The sequence below is a fragment of the Pongo pygmaeus genome, chromosome 21, assembly GCF_028885625.2.
Source record: "Pongo pygmaeus isolate AG05252 chromosome 21, NHGRI_mPonPyg2-v2.0_pri, whole genome shotgun sequence".
Taxonomy (NCBI): Eukaryota; Metazoa; Chordata; class Mammalia; order Primates; family Hominidae; genus Pongo; species Pongo pygmaeus.
The window spans coordinates 48,195,502-48,218,774 of record NC_072394.2 but is presented as its reverse complement, the minus strand read 5'-3'; the positions used below and the strand labels follow the sequence as shown (position 1 = coordinate 48,218,774).

Below are 23,273 nucleotides of genomic sequence, written 5' to 3'. Positions count from 1 at the left end.
ATGATGGGGTTTTCTAGATATACAATCATTTCATCTGCAAACAGGGACAATTTGACTTCCTCTTTTCCTAACTGAATACCATTTATTTCCTTCTCCTGCCTGATTGCCCTGGTCAGAACTTCCAACATTATGTTGAATAGGAGTGGTGAGAGTGGGCATCCCTGTCTTGTGCCAGTTTTCAAAGGGAATGCTTCCAGTTTTTGCCCCTTCAGTATTATATTGGCTGTGCATTTGTCATAGATAGCTCTTATTATTTTGAGATACATCCCATCAATACTTAATTTATTGAGAGTTTTTAGCATGAAGTGTTGTTGAATTTTGTCAAAGACCTTTTCTGCATCCATTGAGATAATCATATGGTTTTTGTCATTGGTTCTGTTTATATGCTGGATTATGTTTATTGATTTGCATATGCTGAACCAGCCTTGCACGCCAGGGATGAAGCCCACTTGATCATGGTGGATAAGCTTTTTGATGTGCTGCTGGATTCGGTTTGCCAGTATTTTATTGAGGATTTTTACATCGATGTTCATCAGGGATATTGGTCTAAAATTATCTTTTATTGTAGTGTCTCTGCCAGGCTTTGATATCAGGATGATGCTGGCCTCATAAAATGGGTTAGGGAGGATTCCCTCTTTTTCTATTGATTAGAATAGTTTCAGAAGGAATGGTACCAGCTCCTCCTTGTACCTCTGGTAGAATTCGGCTGTGAATCCATCTGGTCCTGGACTTTTTTTGGTTGGTAAGCTATTAATTATTGCCTCAATTTCAGAGCCTGTTATTGGTCTATTCAGAGATTCAACTTCTTCCTGGTTTAGTCTTGGGAGGGTGTATGTGTCAAGGAATTTATCCATTTCTTCTAGATTTTCTAGTTTATTTGCGTAGAGGTGTTTCTAGTATTCTCTGATGGTAGTTTGTATTCTCTGATAGTAGTTTGTATTTCTGTGGGATCAGTGGTGATATCCCCTTTATCATTTTTTTATTGCATCTATTTGATTCTTCTGTCTTTTCTTCTTTATTAGTCTTGCTAGCAGTCTATAAATTTTGTTGATCTTTCAAAAAACCAGCTCCTGGATTCATTGATTTTTTGAAGGGTTTTTTGTGTCTCTATTTCCTTCAGTTCTTTTCTGATTTTAGTTATTTCTTGCCTTCTGCTAGCTTTTGAATGTGTTTGCTCTTGCTTCTCCAGTTCTTTTAATTGTGATGTTAGGGTGTCAGTTTGAGATCTTTCCTGCTTTCTCTTGCGGGCATTTAAGTGCCATAAATTTCCCTCTACACAGTGCTTTGAATGTGTCCCAGAGATTCTGGTATGTTGTGTCTTTGTTCTCATTGGTTTCAAAGAACATCTTCATTTCTGCCTTTATTTTATTATGTACCCAGTAGTCATTCAGGAGCAGGTTGTTCAGTTTCCATGTAGTTGAGCGGTTTCGAGTGAGTTTCTTAATCCTGAGCTCTAGTTTGATTGCACTGTGGCCTGAGAGACAGTTTGTTATAATTTCTGTTCATTTACATTTGCTGAGGAGTGCTTTACTTCCAACTATGTGATCAATTTTGGAATAAGTGCTGTGTGGTGCTGAGAAGAATGTATATTCTGTTGATTTGGGGTGGAGAGTTCTGTAGATGTCTATTAGGTCCTCTTGGTGCAGAGCTGAGTTCAATTCCTGGATATCCTTTGTTAACTTTCTGTCTCGTTGATCTGTCTAATATTGACAGTGGGGTGTTAAAGTCTCCCATTATTATTGTGTGGGAGTCTAAGTCTCTTTGTAGGTCTCTAAGGACTTGCTTTATGAATCTGGGTGCTCCTGTATTGGGTGCATATATATTTAGGATAGTTAGCTCTTCTTGTTGAATTGATCCCTTTACCATTATGTAATGGCCTTCTTTGTTTCTTTTGATCTTTGTTGGTTTAAAGTCTGTTTTATCAGAGACTAGGATTGCAACCCCTGCCTTTTTTTGTTTTCCATTCGCTTGGTAGATCTTCCTCCGTCCCTTTATTTTGAGCCTATGTGTGTCTCTGCACATGAGATGGGTCTCCTGAATACAGCATACTGATGAGTCTTGACTCTTTATCCAATTTGCCAGTCTGTGTCTTTTAATTGGAGTATTTAGTCCATTTATATTTAAGGTTAATATAGTTATGTGTGAATTTGATCCTGTCATTATGATGTTAGCTGGTTATTTTGCTCGTTAGTTGATGCAGTTTCTTCCTAGCCTTGATGGTCTTTACAATTTGGCAGGTTTTTGCAGTGGCTGGTACCAGTTGTTCCTTTTCATGTTTAGTGCTTCCTTCAGGAGCTCTTTTAGGGCAGGCCTGGTGGTGACAAAATCTCTCAGCATTTGCTTGTCTGTAAAGTATTTTATTTCTCCTTCACTTATGAAGCTTAGTTTGGCTGGATATGAAATTCTGGGTTGAAAATTCTTTTCTTTAAGGATGTTGAATATTGGCCCCCACTGTCTTCTGGCTTGTAGAGTTTCTGCAGAGAGATCAGCTGTTACTCGGATGGGCTTCCCTTTGTGGGTAACCCGACTTTTCTCTCTGGCTGCCCTTAACATTTTTTCCTTGATTTCAACTTTGGTGAATCTGACAATTACATGTCTTGGGGTTGCTCTTCTTGAGGAGTATCTATGTGGCATTCTGTGTATTTCCTGAATTTGAATGTTGGCCTGCCTTGCTCGATTGGGAAGTTCTCATGGATAATATCCTGCAGAGTGTTTTCCAACTTGATTCCATTCTCCTCATCACTTTCAGGTACACCAATCAGATGTAGATTTGGTCTTTTCACATAGTCCTATATTTCTTGGAGGCTTTGTTCATTTCTTTTTATTCTTTTTTCTCTAAACTTCTCTTCTCACTTTATTTCATTCATTTGATCTTCCATCACTGATACCCTTTCTTCCAGTTGATTGAATCGGCTACTGAGGCTTGTGCATTCATCACGTGGTTCTCATGCCTTGGTTTTCAGCTCCATCAGAATTCCTTTAAGGACTTCTCTGCATTGGTTATTCTAGTTAGCCATTCATCTAATTTTTTTTCAAGATTTTTAACTTCTTTGCCATGGGTTCAAACTTCCTCCTTTAGCTCAGAGTAGTTTGATCATCTGAAGCCTTCTCTCAACTCATCAAAGTCATTCTCCATCCAGCTTTGTTCCATTGCTGGTGAGGAGCTGCATTCCTCTGGAGGAGAGGCACTCTGATTTTTAGAGTTTCCAGTTTTTCTGCTCTGTTTTTTCCCCATTTTTGTGGTTTTATCTACCTTTGGTCTTTGGTGATGGTGACGTACAGATGGGGTTTTGGTGTGGATGTCCTTTCTGTTTGTTAGTTTTCCTTCTAATAGTCAGGACCCTCAGCTGCAGGTCTGTTGGAGTTTGCTGGAGGTCCACTCCAGATCCTGTTTGCCTGGGTATTAGCAGTGGAGGCTGCACAACAATGGATATTGGTGAACAGCAAATGTTGCTGCCTGATCGTTCCTCTGGAAATTTTGTCTCAGAGGAATACCTGGCTGTGTGAGATGTCAGTCTGCCCTACTGGGGTGTGCCTCCCAGTTAGGCTACATGGGGGTCAGGGACCCACTTGAGGAGGCAGTCTGTCTGTTCTCAGATCTCCAGCTGCATGCTGGGAGAACCACTACTCTCTTCAAAGCTGTCAGACACGGACATTTAAGTCTGCAGAGGATTCTGCTGCCTTTTGTTTGGCAATGCCCTGCCCCCAGAGGTGGAGTCTACAGAGGCAGGCAGGCCTCCTTGAGCTGCAGTAGGCTCCACCCAGTTCAAATTTCCCAGCTGCTTTGTTTACCTACTCAAGCCTCAGCAATGACAGGCGCCCCTCTCCCAGCCTCGCTGCCGCCTTGCAGTTTGATCTCAGACTGCTGTGCTAGCAATGAGTGAGGCTCTGTGGGCATAGGACCCTCTGAGCCAGGCACGGGATATAATCTCCTGGTGTGCCATTTGCTAAGACCACTGGAAAAGCGCAGTATTAGGGTGGGAGTGACCCGATTTTCCAGGTGCCGTCTGTCACCCCTTTCTTTGACTGGGAAAGGGAATTCCCTGACCCCTTGCACTTCCCAGATGAGGCAATGCCTTGCCCTGCTTTGGTTCACACTCAGTGTGCTGCACCCACTGTCCTGCACCCAGTTTCTGACACTCCCCAGTGAGATGAACCTGGTACCTCAGCTGGAAATGCAGAAATCACCCATCTTCTGCGTCGCTCATGCTGGGAGCTGTAGACTGGAGCTATTCCTATTGGGCCCCTAAATTTCATTTTCATGAAAATGAATAAATATTGTGTGACATATTCACAGAATGGAATATTATGCAAGAGCAAAAACAAACAAAACAAACAAACAAAAAACCTCCAGAATGGTTGATGGGTACTTAAAGTACGATTTCTACTGGATGTGTATTGCTTTTGCACTGTCATAAAGTTGAAAAGTTGTATGTCGAACCATCATAAGTTAAGTACCCTCTCTCTATGTATGGTGTATAATAGCGCCTGGCACATAGTAGGTGTCCAATAAATGTTGAATACATTTTCAAAAAGAATTTTGTTCAAACCAAATACTGCATGTTCTCACTTATAAGTGGGAGCTAAATGATGAGAACTCATGAATACAAAGAAGGAACAACTGACACTAGGGTCTACTTGAGGGTGAAGGGTGGAAGGAGGGAGAGGAGCAGAAAAGATGACTGTTGGGTACTGGGCTTAATACCTGGGTGATGAAATAATCTGTACAACAAACTCTCATGACGCAAGTTTTCCTGTGTAACAAACCTTCACATGTACCCCAAACCTAAAATAAAACATTAAAAAAAATTTTTGTAAGCTGAATTTGAATTATGTTTTAATCAAAATAAGGCAACACATTACATTTTTTTCCAGCAAAAGGAAAACATGAGGTGTGAGATGGAGAGATTCCTTTTGGCAAAGCCAACGTTCAGCTTAGGTGTGCCAGTTGTTGGGTAGGCAGAGGCCTAGGGGGAATACTGAGAAGATAAAGAATGAAGAAATTCGACAAGCACTTTCTCTTGCTTCACACCTCTCTTTCCCTATTTATATGTCTTGATCTCTAGCAGCGACTGGGAAGAAAAACAATCCTTCCGACAACATATATTCAGACACATATGGTCAGCCTCATGAAGCTCTGGATACCCATGCTCATGACATTCTTCTGTATGGTGCTACTGTCTGTGCTGGGAGAAATGAGGAAGAAAAGATATGACAGTAGGTGGTGAGGCTGGATTAGGGGCCACAGGAGGGGGATGAGCTTGTTTCTGAACAAGGGAGGGGGTTTCATGTCCGCGTATCTGACTCAGGACCCACCTTCACAGTATCACCCATCAGAGAATCAGACAATTTTGTATGCACAGAGATTCAAGAAATCCCTAAGCTGAAGTCCTTCAATGCTTCCTCTTTTAAGCTTTAAAATAGCAATGTCTATCTCTCTCTCTCTCTCTTTCCATCTCTCTCTCTATATATATACATATATATACACACACATATGTGTGTACATATATATACAAACACATATGTGTGTGTATATATACCATAAGCTATAAACATAAAAATATTTTCCAATGTTAGGCTGTCTTTGAGGGTGAGATGTCAGTATAGAGCTAATCCTGTAGCTCTATACTGGTATCCCTGTGCCCTAGCTGCATATACTTTGTCATATGAGTACCAAATGGGCATTTCTTAATACATACCCTTAGTTTCAGTGGCAAGGCTGTCAGAATGTGAAAAGTTAGGAAAGAGGCTTGAGATCGGTTCTTAGTGGGGCAACCTTGGGGGTCATATGATGAGAAAATGGGGTGAATGGAGGGGCTAAGAAAACTGAGAGAGAGAGAGAAGAATTTGAAGAGAGGCTGAGTTATTAAACACAGAGTCAGCAAGTAGGGAAAGAAAAAGGGAGAGAATCTGTTTCTTACTTGACCTGGCCTAGTTTCCCACACTGTGAAGTAGGCATTGCAATGAGGCTATGAGATATGCCAGGCCCTGAGATCTCCTGTTACGTAAATGCAGATTTTATAGGAGGTTACATGAATGCTGGGGGTTGACAGAATTGTATCGTTGGGATGCTCAGAGAGGACCCAGAGGCCTGCAACACTGGTAAAGCCTGCAGAGGTCGAGAAGGAAAAGAGGTCAGTGAAGATGCAATGGGGTCAGTGAAGGTATAATGACAGGAATTTGAGGAGGCTCATGAAGGCAATTCCCTTAAAAGGCAAATAGATATCTTGGTTGGGATTTGGGGCCCAGATTCCAGGAGGAACTGTTAAACGTATGAAGGGCCTTTCTTTCCTCTCTTGGCTGAAACGTACTATCAACCTTTGACCATCTCATCTCAATTTCAGGGAAGGAATTGTTACTTGAAGAGTGCTGGGGAAAGCCAAATGTCAAAGAATGTACCAATAAGTGTTCTAAAGCCTTTAGATGTGAAGACAAAAATTACACATGCTGCTGGACCTATTGTGGAAACATCTGCTGGATAAACGTCGTGAGTTGGGAGATGTTTGCTTGGGTGTATATCTTCACTGATTCTGATTCCCTTCTCAGAGGCTGTTATTCCTAAACAGAAGACTGAGGTACCCCAAATTCTAGGTACAAAAATAACAGAAGACAATGTCCCTTTAACTTGGAAAGCAATTCACTGGCGAGTAAATCAAGACACCAGCTTAGACCCCCATTGCTTCTTTCATTATATAATCAATACCTGTCTGTGTTGTCTTCTTTGTATTACACCATAGTTTGCTATTTTTCCTAAATTTCTCCAGATTTCTAACCACTGCTTCCATAGTCAGACTTTCCCATGGGCCATTTGGCTCAGCCAGGCCCAAAGTCTCCACCCTTTTTTGTTCAATAGACCAATACCTCACCTACTCAGAAGTGGACAACTCCTGTTGTTATGTGAAAGTATTCTTGTCCCATTGTCTAGTGAACATGGATACTATTAAGCAGGGGGAATGAATGCTTGTTTCTCAGAGTTCTCTAGCCTCTAAAAATCTAAACTTTTTGTTTTACAGGAAACCAGAGAGGATTACTAAAACCGTAGCTTCCAACCAGGCTGCCACCTGTGTGGGCTGGGAAATGTTTAAGAGGTCTCATAGTAGTACCCTGTGGCTACTTTTAGGAACACCAGTCTATTTTTACTGAGAGCTGGACAACAGCAAACACTTGACAAATAAACTTATTTACCAGTAGTGGCCTTGCCTTTTTTCAGCTCATCCCACCACCCATGAGTACCCTTATAACAAATCCCCAGTATTGTTCGTCTCCTTCATTGTAGACTAGCTTCCAACTTTTGCCGTCCCATCTGATAAGCTTAGAACTGATAAGCTAATTTCATGGGCTTCACAGAACAGAATTTTATTTCTGTCCCATTTTTAATGTGGGGAATTTTCAGTAGCACTTTCACTCAGTTGTTAGAGAGCAGGTGTCTGGTAAATGGTTTCTCACAGAGATAAGGATAAACAATTCTAAAACTACTTTCCATATATACAAGTTTAAACAAATAAGTAAATAACTGGAAGATAATTTGAGTAAGGTTTCTAATTGTCAGAAGAAAGAAATTATAAATAGGCTGACCTCAGCAGCCCCAGGCTCCAGGTCTGCCTAGTAGACTTGATCTCTGGGTCTGCTCTAGTGCCAGGTCAACCCTAGCGGCCCCAGTGGCAGACAGGCCCCAGCACTCCTAGCTTCAGGCTAGCCCCAACAGAATCATGTTCCAAGCCCATCCCAGGACCAGGCAGACCCCAAGGCCCTAAGCTCTGGACCTTCTCCAGCACTGGGCTGGCCCTCATAGCTTCAGGCTTCAAGTCTACCTCAGCACCTGGTTGATTCCCACAGCCCTACTCCTCAGACCAGCACATGCAGACTCAGCCTCCAGGCCAGGCCCTATAAATACAAGATCCGGGGCCACTCAGTACTAAGCCAACCTCCGTGGCCTCAGGCTTCCCACCCATTCCAGTCCCAGATCAGCATCCCTGGCCTTAAACACCAGGAAGATACCCACAGACACAGGCTCAGGCCTGCACAGTGCCAGGCCAGTCTCCATAGCACTACCCTCCATTTGACTGAAGGTCCAAGAGTCTCAGTAGACTCCAGAGCTGGACCAGCCTTCTTGGCTCTAGGCTCCAGGACAGCTCCAGTGACTCTAGGCTGTGCCTAGATCCAGGTCAGTGCCCATGATCTGAGGCTCCAGACCAGCCCTTGTGGACCAAACTCCACACTAGCCCCAGTGCCAGGTTGGCTGTAGGCTCCAGGCCAGTCCATGTGCACCCAAGTTCCAGTGAACCCAGAGTCCAGGCCTGATACAGCAGATCCAGGGTCCAGGCCCACCCCAGTAGAACTCAGTTCTAGGCCAGATTCCATAGACTGAGGCTCCAAGAACACCCCTGCAGACATAAGCTCCAGGACAGCCCTGATGTACTCAGGCTCCAGACCCATCTCAATAGTCCCAGGTGCCATCCCCCTCCCAGAACTTGGCTAGACCCTGTAGATTCAGGCTTATGGCCCATCCCAGAGCAAGGTTAGCTCCTGTGTACCCAGGCATGAGGCTGGCCTTCATTGATACAAGGTCCAGGCCTGCCTTCATGAACCCTGGCTCCAATACCATTCCTGCAGACCCAATCAACAAATTCACCCAAGTGGATCCAGGCTTCAGGCCCAACCCTGTGGACTCAAGCACCAGGCCCACCCACCTCCTGACCCAGGAACCAGGCCGGCCTGCCTGAGGACTCTAGCAGCAAGTATGACCTTGGATCATGCCAGATGGCCTCTCCTGAACCTCCAGATGACTGATGAAGGGCTTCCCCAGAAAAAACTAGTCCTCAAAGACTGAAATGTCCTTATTTCTTCAAACGCACACACATTATTGTAAGGCAATAAGAAAAAAAATATACAATGAGAACACCAAAGAATACAGTGATCTCTTAGTAGCCGATACCAAAGGAATGGAGATATATGAACTGCCTGACAGACTATTCAAAATAATTGTTTTAAGGAAGCTCAGTGAACTTCAAGAAAATACAGAGAAACAATTCAATCAAATCAGGCAAACAATAAAATGATCAAAATGATAAATTTAATGAGAGATTGAAATTATAGAACATATCAAACAGAAATCAAATATCAATGAAACTAGAGCTAAAAAATACAATGAAATGAAAAATGGAATAGATGAGAAATTGAGCAGAAGAAAGCATTTGTGAACTTAAAGAAAGATTATTTGAAAATATACAGTCAGAGAAGAAAAAGAGAATGAGAAGGAATAAAGAAAACTTATAAGATTGCTGGGTGTAGTGGCTCATACCTGTAATCCCAGCATTTTGGGAGGCTGAGGTGGGAGTATCACTTGAGCCCAGGAGTTTGAGACCAGCCTGGGCAACAAAGTGAGACCCCTGCCCTCTACAAAAAAAATTAGCTGGGCATGGTGGCACGCATCTGTAGTCCCAGCTCCAGCTTCTTGGGGGGCTGAGGTGGGAGTGTCATTTGAGCCTGGGAGGTCAAGGCTGCAGTGAGTCATGATTGTGCCACTGCACTCCAGCCTGGGTGACAGAACTGAGGCCCTGTCTCAAAAACAAGCAAGCCCCCAAGCAAACAAACAAACAAAACTCAACAACAAGAAAGAAAGCTTACAGGGTTTATGGGACAGCATCAAAAGATCAAATATCAAGTTATGGGAGTTCATGAAGGAGAAGGGAAAGACAAAGGAGTAGAAAAGTTATTTAAAGAAATATTGCTCCCTCTCCTCTCCCTCTCCCTCTCCTCTCCCTCTCCCTCTCCTCTCCCTCTCCCTCTCCCTCTCCCTCTCCCTCCTCTCCCTCCTCTCCCTCTCCCTCTCCCCTTTCTTCTCTTTTTTCTGTCTCCCTCTGTTGCTGAAGCTGGACTGTGCTGCCATGATCTCGGCTCGCTGCAACCTCCCTGCCTCGGGCTCCTGTGACTCTCCTGCCTTGGCCTGCCCGGTGCCTGGGATTGCAGGCGCGTGCCGCCACGCCTGAATGGTTTTTGTGTTTTTGGTGGAGACAGGGTTTCGACGTGTTGACTGGGCTGGTCTCCAGCTCCTGGCCTCGAGTGATCTGCCTGCCTTGGCCTCCCGAGGTGCTGGGATTGCAGATGGAGTCTCGCTCACTCAGTGCTCAATGGTGCTCAGGCTGGAGTGCAGTGGCGTGATCTCGGCTCGCTACAACCTCCACCTACCAGCCTCCTGCCTTGGCCTCTTACACTGCTAAGATTACAGCCTCTGCCCTGCCGCCACCCCGTCTAGGAAGTGAGGAGCTTCTCTGCCTGGCCGCCCATCGTCTGGGACGTGAGGAGCCCCCCTGCCCAGCCGCCCCATCTGGGAAGTGAGGAGCACCTCTGCCCGGCCGCCATCCCGTATAGGAAGTGAGGAACGTCTCTGCCCGGCCGCCCATCGTCTGGGATGTGAGGAGCGCCTCTGCCCGGCCACCCCGTCTGGGAGGTGAGGAGCGCCTCTGCCCGGCCGCCCCGTCTGGGAGGTGAGGAGCGCCTCTGCCTGGCCGCCACCCCGTCTGGGAGGAAGTGAGGAGCGCCTCTGCCCGGCTGCCCCATCTGGGAGATGAGGAGCACCTCTGCCCGGCCGCCCCGTCTGGGAAGTGAGGAGCGCCTCTGCCCGGCCGCCCCGTCTGGGAGGTGAGGAGCACCTCTGCCTGGCCGCCACCCCGTCTGGGAGGAAGTGAGGAGCGCCTCTGCCCGGCTGCCCCATCTGGGAAAGGAGGAGCGCCTCTGCCTGGCCGCCACCCCATATGGGAAGTGAGGAGGGCCTCTGCCTGGCCACCCTGTCTGGGAGGTGAGGAGCGCCTCTGCCCAGCCGCCCCGTCTGAGAGGTGAGGAGTGCCTCTGCCTGGCCGCCACCCCGTCTGGGAGGAAGTGAGGAGCGCCTCTGCCCGGCTGCCCCGTCTGGGAGATGAGGAGCACCTCTGCCCGGCCGCCCCGTCTGGGAGGTGAGGAGCGCCTCTGCCTGGCCGCCACCCCGTCTGGGAGGAAGTGAGGAGCGCCTCTGCCCGGATGCCCCATCTGGGAAGGGAGGAGCGGCTCTGCCCGGCCGCCACCCCATATGGGAAGTGAGGAGCGCCTCTGCCTGGCCACCCTGTCTGGAAGGTGAGGAGCGCCTCTGCCCAGCCGCCCTGTCTGGGAGATGAGGAGCACCTCTGCCCGGCCGCCCCGTCTGGGAGGTGAGGAGCGCCTCTGCCTGGCCGCCACCCCGTCTGGGAGGAAGTGAGGAGCGCCTCTGCCCGGCTGCCCCATCTGGGAAGGGAGGAGCGGCTCTGCCCGGCCGCCACCCCATATGGGAAGTGAGGAGCGCCTCTGCCTGGCCACCCTGTCTGGAAGGTGAGGAGCGCCTCTGCCCAGCCGCCCCGTCTGGGAGATGAGGAGCACCTCTGCCCGGCCGCCCCGTCTGGGAGGTGAGGAGCGCCTCTGCCTGGCCACCACCCCATCTGGGAGGAAGTGAGGAGCGCCTCTGCCCGGCCGCCCCGTCTGGGAGGTGAGGAGTGCCTCTGCCCGGCTGCCACCCCGTCTGGGAGGAAGTGAGGAGCACCTCTGCCCAGCCGCCCCGTCTGGGAAGTGAGGAGCACCTCTGCCCGGCCGCCCCGTCTGGGAGGTGAGGAGTGCCTCTGCCCGGCTGCCACCCCGCCTGGGAGGAAGTGAGGAGCGCCTCTGCCCGGCTGCCCCGTCTGGGAGATGAGGAGCACCTCTGCCCGGCCGCCCCGTCTGGGAGGTGGGGAGCGCCTCTGCCTGGCCGCCACCCCGTCTGGGAGGAAGTGAGGAGCGCCTCTGCCCGGCTGCCCCATCTGGGAAGTGAGGAGCGCCTCTGCCTGGCCGCCACCCCGTCTGGGAGGAAGTGAGGAGCGTCTCTGCCCGGCCACCCCCTCTGGGAAGTGAGGAGCGCCTCTGCCTGGCCACCCCGTCTGGGAGGTGAGGAGCGCCTCTGCCTGGCTGCCACCCCGGCTGGGAGGAAGTGAGGAGCGCCTCTGCCCGGCCACCCCGTCTGGGAGGTGAGGAGCGTCTCTGCCCGGCGACCCCATCTGGGAAGTGAGGAGCGCCTCTGCCCGGCCGCCCTGTCTGGGAGGTGTACCCAACAGCTCCGAAGAGACAGCAACCATTGGGAGCGGGCCATGAGGACAATGATGGTTTTGTTGAAAAGAAGAGGGGGATGAGTGGGGAAAGGAAGGAGAGATCAGATTGTTGCTGTGTCTGTGTAGAAAGAGGTGGGCATAGGAGACTCCATTTTGTTCTGACTAGGAGAGGTTCTTTTGCCTTGGGATGCTGTTGATCTATGGCCTTTCTCCCAGCCCCGTGCTCTCTGAAACGTGTGCTGTGTCAACTCAGGGTTAAATGGATTAAGGGCGGTGCAAGATGTGCTTTGTTAAACAGATGCTTGAAGGCAGCATGCTCTTTAAGAGTCATCACCACTCCCTAATCTCAAGTACCCAGGGGCACAAACACTGCAGAAGGCCGCAGGGTCCTTTGCCTAGGAAAACCAGAGACCTTTGTTCATGTGTTTATCTCCTGACCTTCTCTCCACTATTATCCTATGACCCTGCCATATCCCCCTCTCTGAGAAACACCCAAGAATGATCAATAAATACTAAAAAAAAAAAAAAAAAAAAAAAAGAAATATTAGCAGAAAAATTTCCAAATTGGGAGACAAATATAAATATCCAGGTACAGGAAGGTCAAAATTGTCCAATGAAATTCAATCTACACAAGACTACACCAGGACATTTGATAACCAAACTGTCAAAAATTAAGGACAAAGAGAGGATCCTGAAAGCAGCAAGAGAAAATTAAAAAATCTCACATAATAAAGTTCCAATAAGGTTAGTAGCAGATTTCTTGGCAGATACCTTACATGCCAGGAGCGAGTGGGATGATATATTATATTTAAAATGCTGGAGGAAAAAAACCTGTCAAGCCCAAATACTATACCCTGCAAAGCTATCCTTCAGAAATGAAGGAGAGATAAAGACTTTCCCAGACAAACAAAAGCTGAGGGAGTTCACCATCACCAGGCTGATTTTACAAGAAATACTAAAGGGAATATTCAAGCTTAAAGTAAAATATACTAATTAGCAACACAAAACATATAAAACTTAATGGTCAAAGTAAGCACACAGTCAAATTCAGATGGTGGTGTGCAAATCACATATACCTTTAGTATGAAGGTCGAAAGACAAAGTTATTATTAAAATTAATAACCACAATAATTTTTCAGGGACACACAATATAAAAAGATGTAAACCGTGATATCAAAAATTTAAAATGCAGGGCATGGTGGTAGTAGAGAAAAAGTGCATAGTTTTTTTTTTTTTTTTTTTTTGAGACAGAGTCTTGCTCTATTGCCCAGGCTGGAGTGCAGTGGAATGATCTCGGCTCACTGCCACCTCTGCATTCTGGGTTCCAGTGATTCTTGTGTGCCTCAACCTCCTGAGTAGCTGGGATTACAGGCATGTGCAACCACACCCAACTAATTTTTTGTATTTTTAGCAGAGATGAGGTTTTGCTATGTTGGCCAGGCTGGCCTCAAGTGATCCACCTACCTTGGCCTCCAAAGTGCTGGGATTACAGGCATGAGCCACTGCACCCATCACCCCCCACCACTCCCATCACCCCCCACCACTCCCCAAAAAAAAGCTTATAGTTTTTTATGTTATCAAAATTAAATTGTTATCAGCTTAAAATAGTTTATTATAACTCTAAGATGTTTTTTAAAAGCCTCAGGGTAAATGCAAAGTGAAAACCAATAGCAGACATACATAAGATTTAAAGAACAGATTAAAATCACACCACTACAGAAAACCATCAAACCACAATGGAAGCCAGTAAGAGAGGAAGAATAAAGGATCTGCAAAATAACCAGAAAACAACTAACAAAATAGCAGTAGTAAGCCCTTCCTTCTCAACAATTGCTTTGAATGTAATAGATTAAATTCTCCAATCAAAAGGCATAGAGTGACTGAATAGATAAAAAAAAACAAGGCCCAATTATATGCTGCCTGAAAGAGACTCACTTTACCTTTAAGGACACACATAGACTGAAGGTAAAGAGGTGGAAAAAGGTATTCCTTTTCCTTTTTCCAAAAGAGAAACCAAAAGAGCTCAAGGGTAGCTATGTTTATATTGACAAAATAGACCTTAAGTCAAAAACTGTAATACAGGACAAAGAAAATGATTGTACAATGATAAAGAGGTCAATTCATCAAGAAAATATAACAATGATAAATATCCATTCATCCAAGATTGAAGCATCTAAATATAAAGGAAATATTAAAAGATCTGAAGGGAGAGTTACACTATAATGTATAATAATAGGGGACTTTAATACCCCACTTTCAGCAATGAGCAGATCATGTAGACAGAAAATCAACAAGAAAACAACATACTTGAACTAAATTTTAGACCAAATGGGCTAACAAACATATACAGAACATTCCATCCAACAGCAGCTGAATATATTTTCTTCTCAAGTGCACATGGAACATTTTCCAGGGTAGATAATATATTTGACCATAAAATAAGTTTCAACAAATTTACAAAGACTGAAGTCATATCAACTACATTTTCTGACCACAATGGTATAAAACTAGAAATCAATAAGAGGAGGAATTTCTGAAAACTCACAAACACATGGAGAAACACATGCTCCTGAATAACCAGTTGGTCAATGAAGAAATTAAAAGGGAAATTTAAAAATATCTTGAGACAAACAAAACTGGAAACACAGCATACTAAAACTTAGGGGATGCAGCAAAAGCAACTCTAAGAGGAAAGTTTAGATAAGCAATAAATATCCACATCAAAAAAGAAGAAATATCTGAAATAATTGAATGTTATACCTCAAGGAAGCAGAAAAACAAGAACAAACAAGTCCAAATTTAGCAGAAGGAAAAAAATAATAAAGACCAGAGCAAAAATAGATGTAATAGATAAATAAAATAGAAAAATAATAGAAATGATCAGTGAAACTAAGAGTCAGGTGTTTGAAAAGCTAAATAAAATTGACAAAACTTTAGGTAGACTATGAAAAATAAAGGGAAAAGACTAAAATAAATGAAATCACAAAGAAAAAAGACATAACAACTGATACCAGATAAACAACAAGGTACTGTAAGAGACTACTATAAACAATTATATACCAAAAAATTATACAAGCAAGAAGAAATGGATAAATTCCTAGACACATAAACCTATCAAAACTGAATCATGAAGAAACTGGAAATCTGAAAAGACCAATAAAAAGGAGATAGAATCAATAATAAAAGCCTCCTATCAAAAAAAAGAGCCCAGGATTTGATGACTTTACTGCTGAATTCTACCAAACATTTATAAAGAATTAATATTGATCCTTCCAAAATCTTCCAAAAAATGGAAGAGGAGGAAATACATCCAAACTCATTTTACAAGGTAAGCATTACCTCTATACTAAATCCAGACAAGGACACTGCAAGTAAAGAAAATTATAGGCCAATACCCATAGTGAACATATATGGTTTGAATATTTGTTCCAACCAATTCTCATGTTGAATTGTTATCCCCAGTGTTGGAGGTGGGGCCTGGTGGGAAGTGTTTGGGTCATGGGGGCAGATCCCTCATGGCTTGGTACTGTCCTCATGATGATGAGTTCTCATGAGATCTGCTTGTTTAAAACCGTGTGGCACCTCCCTGCCCCCTCTCCCTCTTGCTCGCACTCTGGCCATGTGAGGTGCCTGCTCCTGCTTTGCCTTCTGCCATGAGTAAAAGCTCCCTGAGGCCTCCCCAGAATCCAAACACATTCTGGCACTATGCTTGCACAGCCTGCAGAACCATGAGCCAAGTAAGCCTCTTTTCTTTATAAATTACCCAATCTTGAGTATTCCTTTTTGCAATGCAAGAACAGCCTAATAGAACATATATAAGAATCTTTAACGAAGTACTAGCCAACTAATTCAATAACACATTAAATATATTATGTACTAAAATCAAGTGGGATTTATCTCTAGGATCCAATGATGATACAACATATACAAATCTATAAATGTGATACATCACATTAATATAACGAAGGACAAAAACCATATGATCATCTCCTCAGATGCAGAAAAAACATTTGACAAAATTCAACATACTGTCATGATAAGAACTTTCAACAAATCAGGTAGAGGAGGAACGTACCTCAATTCAATGAAGGCCATATATGAAAAGCCTACAGCTTATATCAGGCTTAATGGTGGGAAGTTGAAAACTTTTCCTCTAATGTCAGGAATAAGGCAAGGATGCCCACTCTTTCTTGTCACTTCTGTTCAACATAGTACTGAAAGTGCTAACTGGAGCAATTAGGCAGAGAATAAAAGAGCCAGGCGCAGTGGCTCATGCCTGCAATCCCAGTACTTTGGGAGGCCGAGGTGGGCAGATCACGAGGTCAGGAGATCGAGACCACAGTGAAACCCTGTCTCTACTAAAAATACAAAAAAAAATTAGCTGGGTGCGGTGGCGGGTGCCTGTAGTCCCAGCTACTTGGGAGGCTGAGGCAGGAGAATGGCATGAATCCAGGAGGTGAAGCTTGCAGTGAGCTGAGATCGTGCCACTGCACTCCAGCCTGGGCAACAGAGCAAGACTCCATCTCAAAAAATAATAATAATAATAAAAATAAATAAATAAATAAAAGGCATCCAGACTGAAAAGAAAGAGGTTAATTTGTCCTTGTTTGCAGATGACATGCTCTGATATACAGAAAACCCTAAAACAACTGTTTAGAAATAATGGACAAATTTGATAAAGTTGCAGGGTATAAAATCAACATACAAAAAATCAGTAGCATTTCTATACAGTAAAAATGAACTATCAAAAAGGAAGTCTAGGAAACAATCCCATTTACAATAGCTACCAAAAAAAAGATACTTAGAAATAAATTTAAACAAGGAGGTTAAAAACTTGTACACTGGAAACTGAAACATTGATGAAAGAAATTGAAGAAGACACAAATAAGTGGAGATATTCTGTTTTCACAGATTAGAAGAATTAATAATATTGTTAAAATGTCCATACTACCCAAAGTGATCTACAGATGCAATGCATTCATATCAAAATTCCAGTGACGTTTTTCACAGAAATAGAAAAGAAACCTTAAAATTTGTATGAAATCACAAAGACCCCAAATTGCTAGAACTATCCTGGGCAAAAACAAGAAAGCTGAACATATCACACTACCTGGTTTTAAAGTATATTACAAAGTTATAAAAATCAAAGCAGTATAATGCTGGCTTTTAAAGCAGAAACACAGATCAAAGGAATATGACAGAGAACCTAGAAACAAACAGAATCATTTATGGTCAACTGATTTTGACAAAGATACCAAGAAAACTCAACTGGCAAAGAACAGCCTCTTCAATAAAAGTTGTTGGCAAAACTGGATGCTCACATGCAGAAGAATGAAATTGGACCCTTATTTCACATCATATACAAAAATCAATTCTAAATGGATTAAATAATTAAATGTAAAACCTAAAACTGTAAAAGTACTAGAAGAAAACATAGAAGGAAAGCTCCATTACATTGGTCTGGGCAATGAGAACCAAAAATAGACAAGTGGGATAATATCAAACCACAAAGAAAACAACTAACAGAGTTAAGAGACAACCTATGGAATGGGAGAAAATACTTAGAAACCATGCATCTGATAAGGGCTAATATCCAAAATATGTAAGGAACTCAACTCACCAGCAAGCAAACAACCTGATTAAAAAATTGGCAAAGGACCAAAAGAAGACATATGGACAGCCAATAGGTAGATGAAAAAAAAATGCTCAACATCGCTAATCATCAGAGAAATGCAAATTAAAGCCATGATGAGTTATCACCTCACACCTACCTGTTGGAATGGTTATTATCAATTAGACAGAATATCCTAGGGGCTGGCAAGGATGTGAAGAAAAGGGAATTCTTGTGCACTGCTGGTGTGAATGCAAATTAGTATACCCATATGGAAAATAGTATGGAAGTTTCTAAAAAAAACATAAAAATAGAATTACCATATTATCCAGCAATTAGACTGCTGGGTATATATCTAAAGAACATAAAATCAGTATGCCAAACAGATATCTGCCCTCCATGTTCATTGCAGTGTTGTAACAGCAAAGACATGGAAGCATCAACATATATAAATAATAAAATACTATTCAGCTTTTAAAAAGAAGGAAATTCTGTCATTTGCAACAACATGATGAACCTAGAGAGCATTATATTAAGTAAAATAAGCAGGCACAGAAAGATAAATATCACATAATTTCACTTTAATATGAAATCTAAAGAAATTCAATTCACAGGAACAAGGTAGAATGGTGTCTACTGGGGTCTGAGGGGTGGACGTTGGGGAGATGTTGGAGATACAATATTTCAGTTAGATAGGAGAAGTGAGCTAAGAGATTTGCTGTACAATATGGGGACTACAGTTAATGTATTGTATTCCTGAAGATTACTAAGAGAGTGGATTTTGAGTGTTCTCACCATAAAAAATGTGAGGTAATGCATACATTAGTTAGATTTAGTCATTCCACAATGTATCCAGGTTTCAAAACATCATATTGTACATGATAAATATATATAATTTTTTGTCAATTAAAACATAAATAAATTAATTGAAAAACTATAATCCAAGAAGACTTTAAATAATAGAATACTTGAATCAACATGGCAAGGTGTCACCATGTACCAGCCACAATGATCCAGAATAGCCTCAGAAATCTGAAGTTTAGTGCCCTTTCATTCAGATACTTACTTCTACATTTTACCATCTGTCACTAAAAATTTTCAGGAAATGAACTCTTCCCAAGTTAAGACACTGGACACATTAACTGTTGGGTATAATCCTAAAGAATGTATATTTAATGGGAGAGTTTTAAGAGACTTCCTCTGGATAGAAGACTATCTTTGAATGCTTCATGTCATAGTTATTTTAACTATATTTTTGGCTAATGGACTTTTCTTGGTGATAGATGTTGCATTCAGCACCTAAACCTAGCCCTTGCATTTCAGATAACTTTCTGTACTGCATGATTTAGGCATCCTAGGTTTGTTAGGATGAACTAGAGGTTGGGTGGGGCACATATTGCTGATGACAGCCTCAGTTATGGACTCACTATGAGCAACAGCTGTGGCCAAAGTATGGAAATGATGCAGGAGCTGGCCAATACCATGATATCTGAGGTGGGGAGTATTCTTTTAGGGTCCTCCCATCTGCATTCGCATCTTGAAGGAGCATGTCTGGAGCATAAGAAGAGAACAAATAATGCAAAAGCAGTGGGAATCATAAGGCTATGCATTTGGTCACCAACAGGCCAGACCTCATCTGTGATTCTCTGATGACTAGGACTTAACATTTTGGAGATCCAGATTTTGGCAGAATATGCATTTGATTCCTCCTATATCTCCATGAAGTTCAAAATCTTCCAGGATTCCTCACCACCCTACTCTAAATAATATGGAGGTATGCAGATGCTTCCATATAAGACAGAGCACACAGTCATAACCAAATGGGCACCTTTTCCAGCTACAATATTCTAGGTGTAGCCTCTGAGTTCCCTGGGGCAGAGTAGGCTGTCCAGAGAGCTCTCTGGAACATAGGTCATGACACCAGTGATTGGAGCAACTGCTTCTAGTAAAATTCATGGTTCATGGCACTTGCTCCAGTGACAGGAAATACAGCAGTTTGGCACACATAGTGTGTTTACATGGCAAAGTGCACTGGATTTGGACATGGAAGGTTACTCCCCACGTGGCCCCTGGCAGGTAACTTTGCTTCTCATTGTTTTTCTGTTTGTTTATTTTGAGATGGAGTCTCCCTCTGTCACCCAGGCTGGAGAGCAATGGTGCAATCTTGGCTCACTGCAACCTCTGCCTCCCAGGTTCAAGCGATTCTCCTGCCTCAGCCTCCCGAGTAGCTGGGACTATAGGTGTGCGCCACCATGCCTGGCTAATTTTTGTATTTTTAGTAGAGCTGAGGTTTCACCACATTGGCCAGGCTGGTCTGAAACTCCTGATCTCAGGTGATCCACCTGCCTCGGCCTCCCAAAATGCTGGAATTACAGGTATGAGCCACCGTGCCTGGCTAACTTTGCCTCTCTTAATGCAGACATACCTTGGAGATCAAGTTCGGATCCAACTGCCACAATAAAGAGAATCACACATATTTTTGGTTTCCTGCTGCAATATAAAAGTTATGTTTACACTATACCATAATCTATTAAGTGTGCAATAGCATTATATGTTAAAAACAGTGTATATAATTAAAAGTATTTTACTGCTAAAAATGCTAGTGATCATCTGACCTTCAGTGAGTCATAATTGTTTTGCTGGTAGAGAGTCTTGCCTCAATGCTGATGGCTGCTGACTGACCAGGGTGGTGGTTACTAAAGTGGCTATGGAAATTTCTTAAAATAAGACAACAATAAAATTTGCTTCATCTGTTGACTATTTCTATCATGAAAGATTTCTCTGTAGCATGTGATGTTGTATGAGTTTCTTTCCACGGAAGAATTTCTTTCAAAATTGGAGTCAATCTTCTCAAATCCCGCTACTGCTTTATCATGTTTATGTAACATTTTAAATGCTTTGTTGTCATTTCAACAGTCTAATGATACAACTTTCATGGATGAGGAGTTGCTATTTTTTTTTAAGAGACAGGGTCTTCTCTTACCACCCAGGCTAGAGTGCAGTGGCAAGGATCATAGCTCACTGCAGCCTCAAACTCCTGGGTTCAAACGATCCTCCTGCCCCAGACTCCTAAGTAGCAAAAATGTTTTCAGCATCCATACCAGGAGAAGTTTCTAATTCAAGAAGCCATTTTCATTGCTCGTCCATAAGAAGCAACTCCTTGACTGGGTGCCATGGCTCATGTCTATAATAATCTCAGCACTTCGGGAGGCCCAGGTAGGAGGGGATCACTTGAGGCCAGGAACATGAGACCAGCCTGGGGAACTTAGCGAGACCTTGTCTTTACAAAAAAAAAAAAAAAAGAAAAAGAAAAAAAAGCCAAGAGTGGTAGTGCATGCCTGTAGTTCTAGCTACCAGGGAAGCTGAGGTGGGAGCATAGCTTAAGCCAAGGAGTTCAAGACTGCAATGAGCTCTGATCATGCCACTGTACTCCAGCCTGGGCAACTGAGTGAGACCCTATCTCTTAAAAAAAAAGAAGTAACCCTCATCCATTCAAGTTTTATCATGAGATTCCAGCAATTCAATCACATTTTCAGGCTCAACTTCTAACTCTAGTTCTCTTGCTATTTCTGTCACATCTGCAGTGGCCTCCTCTATGAAGTCTTGAAACTCTCAAAGTCAGCCATGAGAGTTGGAATCAATTTCTTCCAAACTCCTGTTAGTGTTGATATTTTCACCTCCTCCTGTCGATCATGAATGTTCTTAATGGCATCTAGAATGGTGAATTATTTCCAGAAGGTTTTCAATTTATTTTGCCCAGATCCATCAGAAGAATCACTATGTCAGCTATAGCCTTATAAGATGTATTTCTTAAACAATAAGACTTGAAAGTCAAAATCACTTCTTGAGCCATGGGCTATAGAATGTATATTGTGTTAGCAGGCATGAAAACAATATTAATCTCCTTGTACATCTCCATTGGAGCTCTTGGGTGACCAGGCACGTTGTCAATGAGGAGTAGTATTTTGAATGAGTATTTTTTATTTGAGCAGTAGGTGTCTAGGTGTCAAAAGTAGACTCAAAATGTGTCTAGGTGTGAAAAGTAGATTCAATATATTCAGTGAACCATGCTGTAAATAGATGTGCTATCATCAAGATGGTGTCTTATTTATAGAGCACAGGCAGAGTAGATTTAGCAGAATTCTGAAGGGACTTGGGATTTTCAGAATGGTAAATGATCATTACCTTTAACTTAAAGTCACCAGCTGCATTAGCCCCTAACAAGAGAGGCAGCCTATCCTTTCAAGCTTCAAAGCCAGGCATTGACTTTTGCTCTCTAGTTATGAAAGTCTTAGATGGCATCTTCTTCCTACAGAAGGCTTATTTTTCCACACTGAACATCTGTTGTTTAATGTAGACATCTTCATCACTTTGCAAGATCTTCTGGGTAACTTGCCGCAACCTCTACATTAGCACTTGCTGCTTCACTTTGCACTTTTATGTTACGGAGATGGCTTCTTTCTTTAAACCTCATGAAATAATTTCTGCTAACTTCCAACTTTTCTTCTACAGCTTTCTCACCTCTTTCAGCCTTCATAATCTTGTAGAGAGCTAGGGCCTTTCTCTGGTTAGGTTTTTGGCTTAAGGGAATGTGGTGGCTAGTTTGATCTTCTGCCCAGACCACTAAAATTTTCTCCATATCAGCAATAAGGTTGTTTTGCTTTATCATCCATGTGTTCACTAGAGTAGCACTTTTAATTTCCCTCAACAACTTTTCCTTTGCATTCATATCTTGGCTAACTGGCACAAGAGGCCTAGCTTTTGGCATATCTTGGCTGTTGACATGCCCTCCTAACTGTAATCATTTCCAGCTTTTCATTTAAAGTGAGAGACATAGAACCCTTCCTATCACTTGAACACTTAGAGACCACTGTGGAGTTATTAATTGGCCTAATTTTAATATTGTTATGTCTCAGGAAATAGATAGGCCTGAGGAGAGGGAGAGAGATGGGGAAATGGCCAGTTGTTGGAGCAGTCAGAACACACACAACATTTATCCATTAAATTCATCGTTTTTTAGGGGCGCAGTTCATAGTGTCCCAAAACAATTACAACAGTAATAACCAAGATTATGGATGACAGATCATTACAACAGATATGATAATAAAACAAGTTTGAAATTTTTTTTTTTTTTGAGATGGAGTTTCGCTCTTGTTGCCCAGGCTGCAGTGCTATGGCGAGATCTCAGCTCACTGCAACCTTCACCTCCCAGGTTCAAGCGATTCTCTTGCCTCAGTCTCCCAAGTAACTGGGATTACAGGCATGCGCCACCACACTCAGCTAATTTTGTATTTTTATTAAAGACGGAGTTTCACCATGTTGGTCAGGCTGGTCTCGAACTCCTGACCTCAGGTGATTCACCTGCCTTGGCCTCCCGAGTGCTGAGATTGCAGGCGTGAGCCACTGCACCTAGCAAGTTTGAAATATTTTGAGAATTACCAAAATGTGACACAGAGACATGAAGTAAGCACATGCTGTTAGAAAAACGGTGCCAGATGTCTTGCTCAATGCAGAGTTGCCACAAACCTTCAATTTGTGTGAAACACTATAGCTGTGAAGTGCAATAGAGCAAGGCT

General features: G+C 43.3%; 1 protein-coding gene across 1 annotated transcript in view; it reads left to right on the top strand.

The window, feature by feature from the left end:
• The window catches only part of WFDC11 (WAP four-disulfide core domain 11), a 28,035-nt gene extending 20,845 nt beyond the window's left edge, over positions 1-7,190 (top strand). Inside the window, exons 3-5 of the mRNA XM_054467641.1 lie at positions 5,067-5,217; positions 6,345-6,487; positions 7,014-7,190. Coding sequence (XP_054323616.1) covers positions 5,118-5,217; positions 6,345-6,487; positions 7,014-7,034 — 264 coding nt within the window. The 5' untranslated portion in view covers positions 5,067-5,117 and the 3' untranslated portion in view covers positions 7,035-7,190. The remainder of the gene's footprint in view (positions 1-5,066; positions 5,218-6,344; positions 6,488-7,013) is intronic.
• Positions 7,191-23,273: the final 16,083 nt, after the last annotated feature.